Source organism: Cinclus cinclus, chromosome 1 (genome assembly GCF_963662255.1).
Source record: "Cinclus cinclus chromosome 1, bCinCin1.1, whole genome shotgun sequence".
Lineage (NCBI taxonomy): Eukaryota > Metazoa > Chordata > Aves > Passeriformes > Cinclidae > Cinclus > Cinclus cinclus.
This window is the reverse complement of record NC_085046.1, coordinates 114,573,837-114,589,001: the sequence shown is the minus strand read 5'-3', so window position 1 is coordinate 114,589,001 and position 15,165 is coordinate 114,573,837. Positions and strand designations below refer to the sequence as shown.

The following is a 15,165-nucleotide window of genomic DNA, read 5'->3' as shown; positions in this document are numbered from 1 at the left end:
TTTGTTTGTTTTTCTAAATTCCAGTTGATTCCAGAATTTTATGAAAATGATTCTAGTTTTCTAGTAAATAGTTTGAAGTTGGACTTGGGAAAAAGACAAGGTGGAAAGATGGTTGAAGATGTAGAGCTTCCACCTTGGGCATCAGGTAATAATAGTCAAGCTTCTTGTATTACTAATTAATTCAAGATTGCTGGAATTGTGTCTCTTCCTCAAAAATGTCCATTCCAGTTTCTTCTAAATGAACTCTTTCTTTAAGGCACTGACATAATTAGGTGGTTTTAATTTTTATAAGGAAACTGAGATTTAGTGTGGGGTGTTTTGGTGGCTTTTCAAGAATAAGGAGGAATAGATAGATACCTATTCTGAATGGGATATTTGCTCCTTTAATTAACCTTTCTCTTGTCAGGTCCTGATGACTTTCTTCAGAAGAGCCAAGAGGCTTTAGAAAGTCCATATGTATCAGAACATCTTCATGAATGGATTGACATCATATTTGGCTACAAGCAGAAAGGAAGTGAAGCAGTTGCAGCTCACAATGGTAAATACATATTTATAGACCTAGCAAAAAAAAGGGGATGCTTTAATTAGGCAGGAATGGTAAATCACAACATATCTGTAGTGCTTTTTCTGTTTTGAGTGGTCATAACTATGCTTTGAATTCCTGATCCTTATTGGAAATAGTTAATTATCTGGTAGTATTGCCTTCGTGGTGATTTGCATCTTTGAAGATGTGCTTCAGAGGGTGGACAGGATGATTCTGTAGCATTGCTGAAAATTGCACACACATCATGGTGTGTCAGGATAGTATTGAATTAGTGTTTCCCAGTTAAAAATGGGAGCCTGCAGGGTCTCCAAATAAATGTGTATTTAACCTCCCTCCACTGTAATTTTAGTGAGAGAATTTCAACACAGTTTACCCCTCCTCCTGAGAGAATTGGCAAGGGAAAGGATGGGCTAATGGGTTCCAGGTCTTTGGAGCAAGAATGAAGGAAAAAGTGTGTGTTGGTTTGTCCTTGTATGTACACGTGTCTGATATATTAGCAGTGTATCTTACTACCTGACAAGGAAGTACCCTCTTTCTTAAAAAAGAATAGCAGATGAGATTTTTAGAGTGTTTATTCCAGAAGCCCTGATCCTTCTGAAGGACTGCAAGTAACAGAAAATGTTGAGATGGTTTGCACTTAAGAAGATAGAATAAGTTTAGAAAGAAAACCTTCCTAGAGTAGTGGTGAGGGTAGGACAAAGCAACTCCTTATTTTGGTACTCAGTACTTTTTACTTCCACAGTAAGATAATAGAAATAGCAAGGATTTATTTGCTGGGATTTGTTTCGTTTTAGGATTTTTTTTTCTGTTTGGTTGGGGCTGGGTTGTGCTGTTTTCCTGCTGTTCCTTTCTTTCCAGTGTACTTTCTCCTTAACATGTCTTTAACATATGATTGGCTGTATTTTAGAATTGTAGGGTTTGGCATGCAGTCATACTGTGAGCAGAAGTACAATTACAAGGTACCACAGACTTCAAATACAGTAAATCAGCACATAAATTATGGCACCTATATTTTTACCTCTCAAAGGAAAGCACTAATGAGAGCACTTTTTATCCATGATGTGCTGCTTCTGCTGCAGTATGGATTTTTATTAGCATAATGAATTGCAGATATTTAAGTAGATAAGAGAGGCAGAAGGGATCTGTGTATGAATGAACTTAGGTCAAAGTAAATATTCTTAAGCAGAGGCCTCAAAGTCATTTGCGTCATGGCAATTCACCTGAAAAGGTGAATACACAGATCTTTCTGATCATTCTTTATTATTTTCTGTTCCCTGTCTGAAAATTAACCAGAGAGTCAGTTATGCAACTGTGCTTGCTTGCTTATTTATTTGTGTATTTATTTTTTACTGGGGGTAGTTATTTAATAAAGCCTGAGTAAGCAATTCTTCCTTTATGAAAGTACTGATTCCTTCTGAAACTTTCTGAAAATCTCTTGGAAATCCTAAGCCTGTTCAGGTAAAAAAAAAAAACAATATTAAAATGTAAGACATCAAACTCTAATCCCTGCTGAAATAACTTATTTGTGAGTAGAAAATGCAGCTCTGTTTATAGGAAGACGAAGAAAATGAGCCTTGTATATCTACATTGTACAAATAAACTTTTTTTTCCAGTGTTTCACCCATTAACTTATGAAGGAGGAGTGGATTTAAACAGGTAATTAACAAGAATCTGAATGTTTTTGTTAAAGCACTTAGCCAAGTTTCTCAGTATCTCTCCAAGTTCTCTGCTGGCCGTGAAAGGGTCCATGAACGTACATGAATGGTGTTGCTCTTCCATTTTATACTCCCAGTATAAAATATAAAATAAAATATGCAGAGAGCCAGCATCATGTTCTCAGTTTTAGCTTGCATTGAGAGAGTGTTACTTAAGCATTTCTTCAGTCTGGCTTTTGTGAAATTGTTTTATTTTTTCAGTCATTGAAAATATTGTTATTTTACATAAAAAAGTTATGAAGCTGTTGTAAGATTGTAAATCTGCAGTGAATCAGTTCTGTAAGAATGTGTGATGGCCTGTAGTGATGTAGTAACTGAGCATGCAGTTCCATGCTTTCGGGAAAGGGGAGGGAAAAAAAGTACTTGCATCCTTGGCTTAATTATATATCTTGCTTTGTAAAGTATTATGGACCCCAATGAAAAAGTAGCTCTGCTGACACAAATCCTGGAGTTTGGACAGACGCCAAAACAATTGTTTACAACCCCTCATCCTCAAAGGAAAATTCAGAAATTGAAAAGCTTGTCTCGATCATCTAGTCACAGCGTTTCCATAGCTGAGTCTCCAGGTAAATGTTTAATATAAACTAACAATGTGAAGGATTTGTAATTTTGAATCGTATCTTTCTCCCAGAGGATCTCATTTTACAGCTGTCTTGGCTACTTTCCCTATAAGCCAGCTCAAGATAAATCTATGAACTAAATCTTAGAGATAAACAGAGCTAGACCAGTTTCAAGTTTGAAAATACATGTGTTGCCCTGTATTTTGCCTTTTGTTCCAGTGGTCTTTTCTGGGACAATTCAACCTCTGCTTCTGAAGCTTTCAGAGGACTGTCATGCCTGGCCTTTCCTGACAATTTAAATTCAAGCTGATGTGACAGCAGTTTCAATCACCATATCTGCAAGCATTCTAAATGATGCAAATTTGTTTGGTTTTTTAACAGGAATGTCTTAGGGGTAATCTGTTAATTAACTTGATCAAAGTAAACCCTAAGAACTTAAATTAAGCATCTGATTTTTTTTTTTATTTTCCATGACTGGAATGAAAATCTGAAAGTAAAAAATGTTCCCCCTATGCTACTACATACTGTAGGGACAGAGTTAATTGAATAACTTCCTTCTAGAAAAGGATTGTAATGCCCTCACAGGTTTCAGTTCAAGGCAGGACTTAAACCACTTCTCTAAAGCTAAGATGCTATTGTCTTCATAATGTATATAGTGATTTATCTGTAAATTGGCCTGAAGATTCAACCCACTTATCACTTGGAAAGATTATTCTCATTTGATTGTCTTCAATTCACGTATCATTTCATGGTTTTCACGTTTAAGCAGAGCAGTGACAATAAGTGCCACTTAGCATGGCAACCTGTAACATCCAATGGCAAGAGGGGCTTTTTATGTGGTGATAGCAATGGTCATGTGTATTAAATGGATTTGCTGCCTAAGTCGTTAACTCACACATCAACAGTTTCTCTTGGGTTTGACCTTTCTATAATTGACATCTAATTGTCTCAGTTTTGTTTGCATTTTTCATCCCTTAACTTTTGTAACAGTCAAATGATGTTGCGATTCTCTTAACAGAATGCAATAGAATGATAAAAGCATATACTTAATTGTAGCAGTAAATGGCTTTTCTAGTTCTTTTCTGTATGGAAAGGCCTTGACATTTCAAAGGACATCAAAACATTGCTGTAGAGTTTTTAGTTGGTTTTTTTTTTGTTTGTTTGTTTTCCATTTTTGAATTGCATTCTGTAAAGTCTGCTGTTCAAAAGCACTAATTTGGTGAGAAAAATCCTATTTTTGACTGTGTAAACCTGTGCAAATTCAGCAAGAGATTTGGGGAAAAGTTAGTGATCTTGTCACTCTGTGCATTAGTCTAAGGATCTTATTCCTGAAGCTCTGCATGATTTATGTAATTTCATATTTACGTCAGCTACCTATGTTTTCTGTTTGTGATGGAACTTTATTGTGGCATTTCATTGCAGTTTCTCCAAATGAAGAATCATTTGAAGATTTGACAGAAGAAAGTATAACACTTGCCTGGAACAATATTGCCAAACTAAAATTAGATAAGCAATATAAAATTCACAAAGAGTAGGTACTATTCTTTTCAGTCAAAATTCTTCCACTGAATTGGGGTGGGATCTGTGTGTCAATCTGAATGATGGGTTAGAGTTTATGGTAAAGACTTTTCTTTGTGAGATCACTTAGTGATTTGATTATGCAAGATAACTTGAGTATATGATGGGTTATGAATCCAGAGAAGGTATTTGTCACTTGATTTTTGCTGTTGTTTTTCCTTAACTCTAGATCTGTATAAGTTTATTATCACTTTACTACCTGAAGCAGCTATTGATTACTCTTCTCTAAAATTGATAACAGCAGCCAGATAAAGACTTCATTTATTTTTTATTTTTTTTTTTTATAACGCGAGGAGGACACAACTTCATCCCATCAGATTTGAAAGGTTAAACACTTAAGTCATTCCACTGTACAGTTCAAGCTGCTGCTGTGTGAGCAGTTTGCCAAGTCTCCAGCTATAGGTGTTCAGTTAATCCAGATACTAAACTACTGTTCTGATCGATTTCTAGGGAGTCAGGAGTCAGTAGGGGGCACTTCTCAGGTGAACTTTGAAAATACCTAATAATGAACAATATCAGCTATATTTTAAATAACATATTTTCCTTTGGCCCTATCTCTTGTCCTAGTGACTGGGCTGGTTAGGAGGATTTCTTACTGCCACCTTGAGTCCAGCTACTTTCTTGGTGACTGTAATCCAATCTAGGAAGACATTATCATGTCCCTAAAACAAGGTGATATTTGCAGGCAGAAATCAGTTGCCAGATTGTTAGCATTAGAGAAATCCTGATCCTGAAAAGAGACTCAAGTTTCAGCTTCTGATTCATTTAATTATTTTTTTGTTGTTTTGTTTTGTTTTTTTTTCAGAAGACTGATGAGAAATAATCAGACACAGAGCTGTGTAACAGAATTTTGGCTGTGCAGGATGCTCTGTGCTCCCTAATTCCCTGACATAAGCTTTGTCTAAATTTCTACCTAGAGTGACTTTGCCAGTGTCAAATTAAAGGAGAAAAAAATGTGCAAGTTCCATTTCCTGACACTTGAGGTATTCAGTATCTGCTTGTAGGCAGCTTCCTGACTGTTTGTAGCTAATCCAGTATTGGAAAAACTAAATGTGAAACCATTTATCCTCTCATGCGGGCAAGTCCTTTCTGATGAAGATGGAGTTCTGACAGAACACTGTGGGAACCCTGTCCTGGTGTTTCACATATTATGTCAAGGTATATTTTTGTCTTTAGGCAGATAACAACACACTGTGTTTTTAATCTCCTTGAATGTCTTAACTCTTACAGACCTCAAATAACAGATTTCAACAGTAGTCTATTTTCAGTATGGTGGTTAAGTTTCAAAACATATGAAGTCACCCACAAGCTTGCTTGTATTAAACAGGGCAATTACTGGAATAGCAGTGACTTGCAATGGGTCTTCTGTTTTCACTACGTCCCAGGGTAAGTATTGCACAGGTATTTACCACAACCTTCAGTGTAAATTCAGGTTAATGGGTTTCTTTTAACAAAATGGCATGAAACTGAAATATGAATCTGATGTAATTAAATAGCTTAACTATATGAATTTGCTTGGTTTTAGATGATTTTGACTCAAACACTTTAATATTATCTAGGTTTGGAAGATAATTTCTGTAATAATACTAATGGATAATAATGGAAGTTTGTACATTTAGATATCAGAGTTCTCTTAGAGTTTGATGACCATGAGTAGTCCATCTGTAACTGGTACAAAACAGGATAGTTCCAGGCCCAAGTCGCAAGCCTTACAAAGAGTTTCTCAGAGACTATGAGAAACGTGTGTCTGCTTTTTATAATAAGATAATCAAGCAGGAGCAAAATTATTGGCTTCTAGAATATAAAATAGTCCTTTTATCTTATATTTTGTCCCTTATCTCCAGATTCAACTTTGAAGATGTTTTCCAAAGACTCAAAAACCATCCAGAGAAGTGTGTCCTTTTCAAACATGGTAAGCTGCTGTCAAAATAAGAACAAGATGACTGGGAGTCTTCTGAAAGCTGCTCAGTGAGATGGCTCTTAGCATCCATCAATGCCTCTTTTCTTTCCCCTGCCTATTCACTTGTATTTTGTGTGAATAATTTAGCAGAGTGAATTGAGACTCTCTCAAGCCACCAGAAAGACTGAGCACATTCTGCAAACATGGGGAAGGAGCATTACAGGTTTACACTGGCTCTGTTCTGAGTTGCCCTGCTATCCAGGGAAGAGCTTGTGGGTAGACAGAGATAGTCTGGCATGAGCAGGGGTGTCCTCCTGAGCAACCTTGAACTGCCATTTGCCACAGAATTGCAAAGCTTAAATTCCACCCACGTGGTCGCATCCAGCACTGCCTTACTGCACCCAAGTGTTTGAAGCCTGTGAGTCAGCCAGCAGAGGAAAACCAAGCACAGGGAGTGGAATCTGTGCTGGGTGAGAATGAGTCATCCTTCTTCCATGTGCAATGATCTCAGCAACTTGTGAACAACATTTTTCTCCTGCTCCTAAAAGTACTGGGAAAGGGATTCTGAATTTTATTTTCTGTGCATGAGCACTGTGGCCAGGCATGGTTAGAAAGATACACTCCCAGTTGTCTTATCCAGTCTTCTATTGGTGCAAGACACCAAGATACATCAGTTTTCTCTCTACCATCATCTCTAGGGGGAACAGGAACGCCAGAAGTGTTCCCCAGAAAGATGCCATAGCATGCTCTGACTGGTCCCCAAGTAAGTTGAGGGATCAAGACCGTATGGTCTGCCATGGGACACACTAGCAGGTGAACCTAGATACATCAATTCCTAATGCTTCAGCAAAGGGAAACTTGGGAACATCACTTGGCACTGTGAAAAGGCAGCTCTTTGACTCCTAAGTCAAAAGTCTGTTTTTCATGAACAGGCCTTATATACTTTTATTCTCCCCTGTAGTTTTAGTGCTGATCTAAACACTTACAGCAATGCTAGGAGTAGGGGTGTTTGCAGTCCAGCAGGTTACTGGTTTTGAAACAGACCTAAAACATGACCAGCAGGTAGAAGCACTGGGTTGATTGGTGGTTTTTAACTTGCTGTTTCTAGTGATGGTAATGTAACTGAGCAGGTATCTGTGAATAATGTTTCTTGAGAGTAGTAGGAATTAGACAGTTATATTTGTTCTTTGAAAGACCTGAGCTGATAAGTACCTGTGAGGGAGAATAAACATTAAGAGAATCTGCATTTTTAGTTTCTGTTAGCTATTTGTGTCTAGAATTGACAGCAGTTTACAAGATGAAGAGCTGACCCAGTTAATTCTGAGTGAGGAATTACATACTATGTACTTGAAATACCAGTTTGGAAAGATCTATCAGTTCTGCATGTATTTCTGAATGTTTCTGCTACCTTTATTTAACAGAGACTAAATATTCTTGATATTCAGTGTCCAGCCTCTAAGGTTTTTCTTGATCAGTATTCATATAACATCTGCATGTTATCTTTACAGAAGATTGAAATGCTTCTTGTTCTCCAAAAGCATGTTAATGTACTTGAATTGGATTTGGGGTAAGAAATTGAGTATTACTTTTTTTTTTTCTTACAGGCTTTGTCATCTTGTCTAATCTTACCAGGAGATACCACTGTCATAAGTTCTTCATGGGACAATCATATGTGTGTATTTATTCCCTACTGACTTTACTGAATTGCATGGAGTGCCTTGGTTGTTATGTTTATGGTTTTAGACAGGGATACAGAAAATCATTTTTAAAACACAGTGTCTATATTTCTATTTTTCCTCCCCTAGATTTCTGTTAGAAACTACAGAAACAAAGTTACTTTATTTAGGGAAAAAACCCCTTAAGTTTTACAAAGTGTAATACTTTTATAATGATTCTTTGTTAGATATTTTTATTCAATTGCATTTGGAAGACAGCAGGACGTCCTATTGGGCCATGATGATGCAGTCAGCAAGATCTGTTGGCGTGATGGGCGCTTGTTTTCTGCATCTTGGGATTCCACTGTGAAGGTTTGTAGATGGGATTGTTACAGTTGCATAACTATTTATAGTCAACACTGTGATATTCATCCAGCCAAATGCTTTGGGGTGGATGTACCTATTGTACTAGAGTAATGACCTGGGTAGTAGCACAGTAAATTTATTTCTAGAGTTTATTCTTCATTTAGATTTAGCTCAAATGTTTCAAAGCTAAAGTGTTATTTTTAAAGAAATTTAATTCATTCTAACTTACTGTAAAAAATGAGGATTCTGAAGACAAACTGTATTTTGTTGGAGGAACTGGAATATTTTGTGACTTCGGTGATTCTGTTTCCTGGGTGGAATAGACTTCTAAAATGTTTAATAATTTTGTAGTTTACATTCTTCAGCTAAGAGGACCAGAAACTTGTTAATCTAAAGAGCATGCCTACAGTTAGGTGGAAAGATAATTTGGAAGCTAGAGACAGGAAATAATTTCCCAAAGCCTACTGTGTATGATTTCTTTGGTAAGTACACATTTAGTGCAGTGATATACCCATTCTTAGGTAGGCCCTGAAGGCTGTCTGGAGTCAGCAGAGTTGTGGTCACCATGTGGCTCTGTATAGGGTAAAGGAGTTCAGGTGCCATTTCTTGCTGTATTCTGCCACGTAGGCAAGGTCCACAGTGGACATGAGCAGTCCTCCTTGTAATGTGAGAGTTAGCACTGAAGGAGCTCATCTGGGGTTGTATAACTGCTTCTGTGAACAAACCTAACTATCTGTGTTGTAGGTGTGGCACTGTGTTCCTGGAGAGACCTTGAGCAATAAAAAACACCACTTTGAACTGCTTGCACAGTTAGAACATGATGTTAGTGTAAGTATGTTGATACAGTATCTCAGAATAAGAAAATTGAATATTTTAATCATGACGTAGTGGTAAAGCACAAAGATGGGGTTAGGGGCTGAGGGGTATATTTTGGGAAATGTGTGGTGGGGCTTTTTGTTTGGTTTTGGGGTTTTCACTGTCTGATGGTTCTGCATCAGTGCTCCCTGCTCCCTGGGTTGAAAGGTCCATTTCTTGGGACTGAAACACCAGTGTAAACAGAGATATCTTAATTTGTCTTGCTCAGCTTGTATGCACAGAATTCCTGTGCGGGGCAGGAAGGATTGAGTGGTTTTGGTTTCCTTCTTTGATTTTGAAAACACATTAATCTTTTTAACTGTTTTGACTGTTACAGCTTCCTCTTAAATGTAAGGCAAGCAAATGAAAAAGAACTCCTGAGTTGTTTACCATGCTATCATGGTAAATATCTCAGTGAATTTCACTGTAAATATACAAACACATTGTGTGCAATGAATCCTAAATGTGTAGCTGCATACTTTTGTTTATAGGCTCTGACATCACTCTAGTAAAATATTTAGAATGACTGTGTTCTAAACCTTCCTAAGAGTTGGTTTTTTAATAGGTCACAAGGTTGGCAAATACTGAAACAGTTCTGGTAACATTTAAGAACTTTACAAGAGAATTGGAAACAACTGATGGGTAGGAAGTTTTTTTAAAAGTGAAAATGTTACCCTTAAGGGTAGAGTCTGTCAGATGGAGAGTATTGGTACTAAAAGCAATCTGAAATGTCACTTAGCATTTCTGATTCTGCAAAGCAAAAGCTTTTTAAAATATCTTCAGAGTGACCTATTTTTTCTTTTTATAGTTTGGATTTTTCATACTAGTGCTTAATTAAGGATGTTTCGAATTAAATTCAAAACTTTTTGTAAATAAAATATCATCTTAGGGGTAGTGGGCTTGTTTTGTGTATGTTTAAAACCTGTCTCAAGATGGCTCACATGAAAGACTAGGAAAAATCATGTGATGTTTATGTTCCTAGGTAAATACAATCGACCTTAACGCTGCAAATACCATCCTGGCGTCTGGAACCAAAGAGGGTACCATTAGTGTTTGGGATGTTACTACAGCAACAATACTGCACCAGTTGCCACGTCATTCTGGGACTGTGTTTCATGCTGCTTTTAGTCCTGGTATGTTTGATTTCAATTTTTAATATGCACTGTTGGGAGTTTCAAGGGGAATCTTATTCTTGATACCATGTAATATCTTTCCTATTGGAATTACTGCTTTAAGGGGGATGTTTAGATGTTTTGTATTGTCACACATGTCCTCTGTAAAGAATTTAATTGTACACAAGGCCATGCTAGGCTGTAGACCAGTGGTCTAGACTCTAAACCAATCTTGTTTATCTTTGCTTTCTTAGAGACTTAATTTCCAGTAAATTATTTATAGATAAGTAGGTCAGGCAGTGTCACATCCAACATGCTGATCACAGAGTGCTTTGGTAACTCGAACTGAATGTCTGAACATGCTTTTTGTTGTTGTTGTTGTTGTTTCTTTTGTTTGCTTCCTTCTTTTGTACAGACAGCAGACATCTACTGAGCACAGGGGAGGACTGTTGTTTTAAAGTAATAGATGTACAAACTGGCATGGTTGTATCTTCTGTGACTGCTGAAGAGCCACAGAGGTAAATGCTGAGAACATACAGGTTGTGGAGCTAGGTGGAGATGGTTGGTGACAGCAGACTGGGAAGGGCAGTAATACTGGGAACTTTGTTTCATTGAATCACTTTTTAAAATGCAAAGACTGAGATTCTAACATACTGTGTGCATTATGATCGAGCTTTCCCAACTGGGGCAAAATCAAACAGCTCTCTAAGTAAATAATTTTTCAACAACAACTTTGATGTCCCTTAAAGATGGTGACAACTGTAGCAAACCAGCTCTTCCAGCAGCTGAGCTACTGAAATGTCTAACAAGTTGAGTTTTCTTACTTGAGTCATCTCTGTCAGTAATTCTGATTTTTGGGGTTTGTTTTGGAAGGTTTGTTTTAAAGTTTTCTCTTTATTTTGATAGACTTAAAAAAAAATTGGCTTTTAAAATCAAAGACTGATCACCTTTTTCAACCAACTGAAAAGTATACAGTTATTTATGGTTTATCAGATAAACAGATGGAATGCTTACTCAGTTACTGGAGTAAAAATATAGCAGCTATACAGAGAATACACTTGTTCATTTTTTGTGGGTATACATAAATACGTAGGCATGTTCACATATATATTTCCACTAGTTATTTACCTGAAAGTTGTCTTTGCTTTTTAAGTGATGGTTTCAGGAATATGAAGTGGCAGAAGTGAAAGTGATGGCTCATGAGAGCACTGGGATATCAGACACATGCATAGGTGACTGGGCCCTCTTTTACAGGATTGTGTTTCATATTCTGCCAGGGGAAGGCCTGGCTGGGTCTAGGGCAGAAACAGAACCAAGTTTGGGTCATGACTCTTTAAAATAATTTGGGAACAATCTTTCCAGTAAGACTGTGTTAAAATGTTGTTTCCTTTTGTTTCATATCTCTATTTCCAGTTCTTTTTTGATCTAGTTTGGAAATGTTTGGCTGTCGGTCATCATGCAAAAGCTTGACGTGAACTAATTTCAAACTTACTTGCAGGTGCTTCAAATGGGATGGAAATACCATCTTATCAGGATCTCAATCTGGTGAATTACTGATTTGGGACCTTCTTGGAGGAAAAGTTACTGAAAGAATCAAAGGGCATACAGGTATGCCTGAACTGTTCTCATTCTCAAACTGAATGTGAGATTCCTATTTTCCAGCTCATACTGAAAAGTTTGAATCATCTGCTCAGCCAGCTGGCTGTTCCTAATGTCAGCTTTACTTGAAACACCAGAATTAAAAACAGGTCCATGTAAGCCTCCTAGGAAATCAGATAAGAATGGAAGAATATTGCTTTGTGCAAGACTGGCCAAAGGGAAATTACTTTCAATTTTTCTAATTCACACAACATTGCAAAAGTCAACATTTTTCTGCCTCTTGGCTCTCAAATATAGTATAGACGGCACTGTATCCTTTGCCACTGTCTGTCCAGGTTGAGTCTAACAACATTAAAAGTTCTCTAGTAAACTTCTTTTGGATAGGGATTTATAGGCTGATTAAATGTATCTATATAGTCTCAGTACCTCAGCAACCTGGATGCGTGGAGAAAAACTACCTAAGTTTTGTTAAGTCAAGTTTTTAAGGCTATTTAACTAAGAACAGTTGTTTTGAACTTCCCTACTGTAAGTTTTACTCTGAAACATTACCTGTGGAGAGATCTTTCTGTAGTTGGGGACTTTTCAGAAGTGGGCTTCTGAGGCATATGCTACAAGGTGTGAATACACTTTTAACATGAAAATTCTAAACAGCAGAGCGAAAAAGCTCATACTCTGGGAATGCTTTCCTTAGTTGCCATCTGCATTCTGTACTGCAATGATGTCCCTCTAGTACCAAAAGTCAGCTGAGGCAATGGAGCATGAGATCATTACTGTGAATAAGAGCAGCTACCTAGAACCCTACTGAAATTCCTCTTACCGTATACAGTGTGAATGTAATCCAATGATCAGACTATTATAAACTCTCTCAAAAAGATCTGTTCTGTCATCTCAAATACCATGCTCATTTGCATTTGGATTTACTTGTCTGTTATTTTGTTTCCCAGGTGCTGTAACATCCATGTGGATGAATGAACAGTGCAACAATGTTATTACAGGAGGGGAAGACAAACAAATCATGTTCTGGAAACTGCAATACTAAGTGCCTTTCCCTCCAGTCATTTTAAACCAAACCTTTTAAAGGAACTTAACTGTGTGCAATGATGGCTGGTAAAGTTCAACCAGATAGGAAGCTTTGTTCAACCACAACTTTCTATGTTATGGTGACTTCACTGAGAGCTCTTAACTTCAATAGAGTATGCATTTGTTTTTCATGGACTATCATACTGAAATTGCTTGTGTAAAATGATATCTGATATGAAATTAAAGACTTATTTTTCTGTAACTAAAGAGCTCTTACCTTGCAGTCATTGTTTGATTTACATGGAATGTATCATAGCTTGCTGTTTGAACTGCTTTGAAAGAAGAATCATTTGCATTCTTAATTTAAGCCTTTTAGGGTGTGTGGAGCTTAATGCTATTATGTCATGTGCAGTCAACCTTTCTTCTTAGGGAAGATGTATGTGATTGTAAATACTGCTTTAAACACTGTGGCACCTGCTGTTCTGAGTCCCCAGTCTGGGCTCCTAGATAGTCCTTAGCTGTGGCTAGTTGCAAAAACATAGAGCACAATAAGAACAAATTCTCTCATGCAATTTTCCTACTCAAAACCAGCACTAATGTATTGGTCTGAAAAGAAGCATAAAATTGATCTCCTAGCAGAGCAGCTACACATACATGTGTTGGGATAAATACTAACCCTAATCCTGTGCCTGAAGTTGGAGCATAAAAGACTATCATTCCTTCGATTCCTCATTTATATTACTATCCTTCTCTTAGTAATCTTCAGCATTTTCATGTTCTGTTTAGTGTTCTCAACCTTCTTTAACACAAGTCACCTTTGGAATGGAATTTCAAAATGGCATTTAAATAGAGCTACAGTTCCTGGGTTTATCCAATCCCCCAGCTGTCTTAACCCAGGAACAAAGCAGTGTTGCACAAGGATTACTTTCTCTGTAGGACTTCAGGGTATCTTTTCCTGGGAGGAGCTGTTCTGCAGTGAAAGCCTTGAAATAGTATTTAAATGATTTATTTACAGCAATAAGCATTTGCATTTGTAATGCTGCCTGAGTACAACTGAAGATTTATTTATTTTTCTGCTGATGTTGAGGTGTCCTGGCACTGTGTCCAAGGCAAGTGTTCTGCTAAACTGTGTTCAGTCAGAGATCCTGCCTTGGGTTTGACACCCAATGCCTCTTCCAAGGCACAGCTGTTTCTTAGTATTGTAAACAATCAGCTTATGGGGAGGCACTGTTCTCTCATTCCCCCAGTCTTCTATTATGCTGGGGTGTGAGCGTATTTTTCAGTAAGGTAAGGGTATTAAACCAACATGGTGTTTATTTCAACTGCACTATACCCTTGGCTTAGTAGATAACTGTATTTTTATGTAATCAGTGAGTGTGGTGAAGCCATGTATTGCAAAAGCCTAAGCCATACCATGCACAGCTGTTGTACCAGTCTTAATCTTGCAGGAGAATGTTTGGTGTCTGCCCGGTTTCTTCACCTTTAAATTCATGTATTTCCCAAACATACCTGTGTGTAGGCAAAGATGATAGAATATGATTTTTTTACATTTGCCTGGAAATGGCTTGAGTGAATTCTGGATTGTCCTTTTTCACTAGGGGGCCTCCTGCTGAGCTAAACCAGATAGAAGTAACTCAGAACTCAGGAGGTACAAGCTTCAGGGTCAAACTACCTCAGAGAATATATCCTTTCAGTTAAACATGGATGCATAGTATGCCTAGCTCGAGTGCAGCCTTCTGTTGTAAAGCATGCTAACAAAACAGCCCTCACCTACTCTTTCATTGCCTAAAGCAACCATAGCTTTTTAAAGGGGAAAAAACAGTCACATTAACCCTGTAGATGACTGGGTACTTCCTTGCAATTTCTATGAGTTTATGTATATGCATTTAACCATAAGTTACTCTTCAATGTGAGCTAATAGCTGCCTTAAAACAAGAGCTTTTTGATTTTTCTTTTACTTCTGGTTGCTGTCTGCTATAGCTGGAAGTTCTTATACCGACATTCTACTGGATTGCCACAGTAGTTCCAGCAATCTGTCTAATAACAAAAAGAACTATTGTCATCTTACATTCTTCCAGCATAGTGTTGTCTTAGTTTACTTACTTTTTTTCAGTTTTAGTCAAATTTGTTCTTAGTAGGGAGTCACAAGATCTAAGTAACCAAATGCCACTTGTTAAGCTGTAAACAAAGAGTTTTAAAGCCCAATTAGATCTATAATCAGCACTTGCTGATTCATCTGCTCCTAAGTAAAAACTGGTTAG

At 37.3% G+C, this 15,165-nt stretch overlaps 1 protein-coding gene across 4 annotated transcripts in view; it reads left to right on the top strand.

Moving 5' to 3' along the window:
- The window catches only part of NSMAF (neutral sphingomyelinase activation associated factor), a 38,323-nt gene extending 25,158 nt beyond the window's left edge, over positions 1 to 13,165 (top strand). For 2 of the 4 annotated variants that reach the window (XM_062489186.1, XM_062489194.1), the window contains 14 exons: positions 25 to 145; positions 407 to 538; positions 2,158 to 2,200; positions 2,662 to 2,825; positions 4,242 to 4,350; positions 5,725 to 5,783; positions 6,242 to 6,309; positions 7,902 to 7,969; positions 8,201 to 8,324; positions 9,063 to 9,146; positions 10,156 to 10,306; positions 10,701 to 10,803; positions 11,784 to 11,893; positions 12,829 to 13,165. In XM_062489186.1, the coding sequence (XP_062345170.1) occupies positions 25 to 145; positions 407 to 538; positions 2,158 to 2,200; positions 2,662 to 2,825; positions 4,242 to 4,350; positions 5,725 to 5,783; positions 6,242 to 6,309; positions 7,902 to 7,969; positions 8,201 to 8,324; positions 9,063 to 9,146; positions 10,156 to 10,306; positions 10,701 to 10,803; positions 11,784 to 11,893; positions 12,829 to 12,923 (1,431 nt within the window). In that variant the 3' untranslated portion in view covers positions 12,924 to 13,165. The other 2 variants (XR_009933036.1, XM_062489207.1) reach the window with 2 other exon arrangements.
- Positions 13,166 to 15,165: the final 2,000 nt, after the last annotated feature.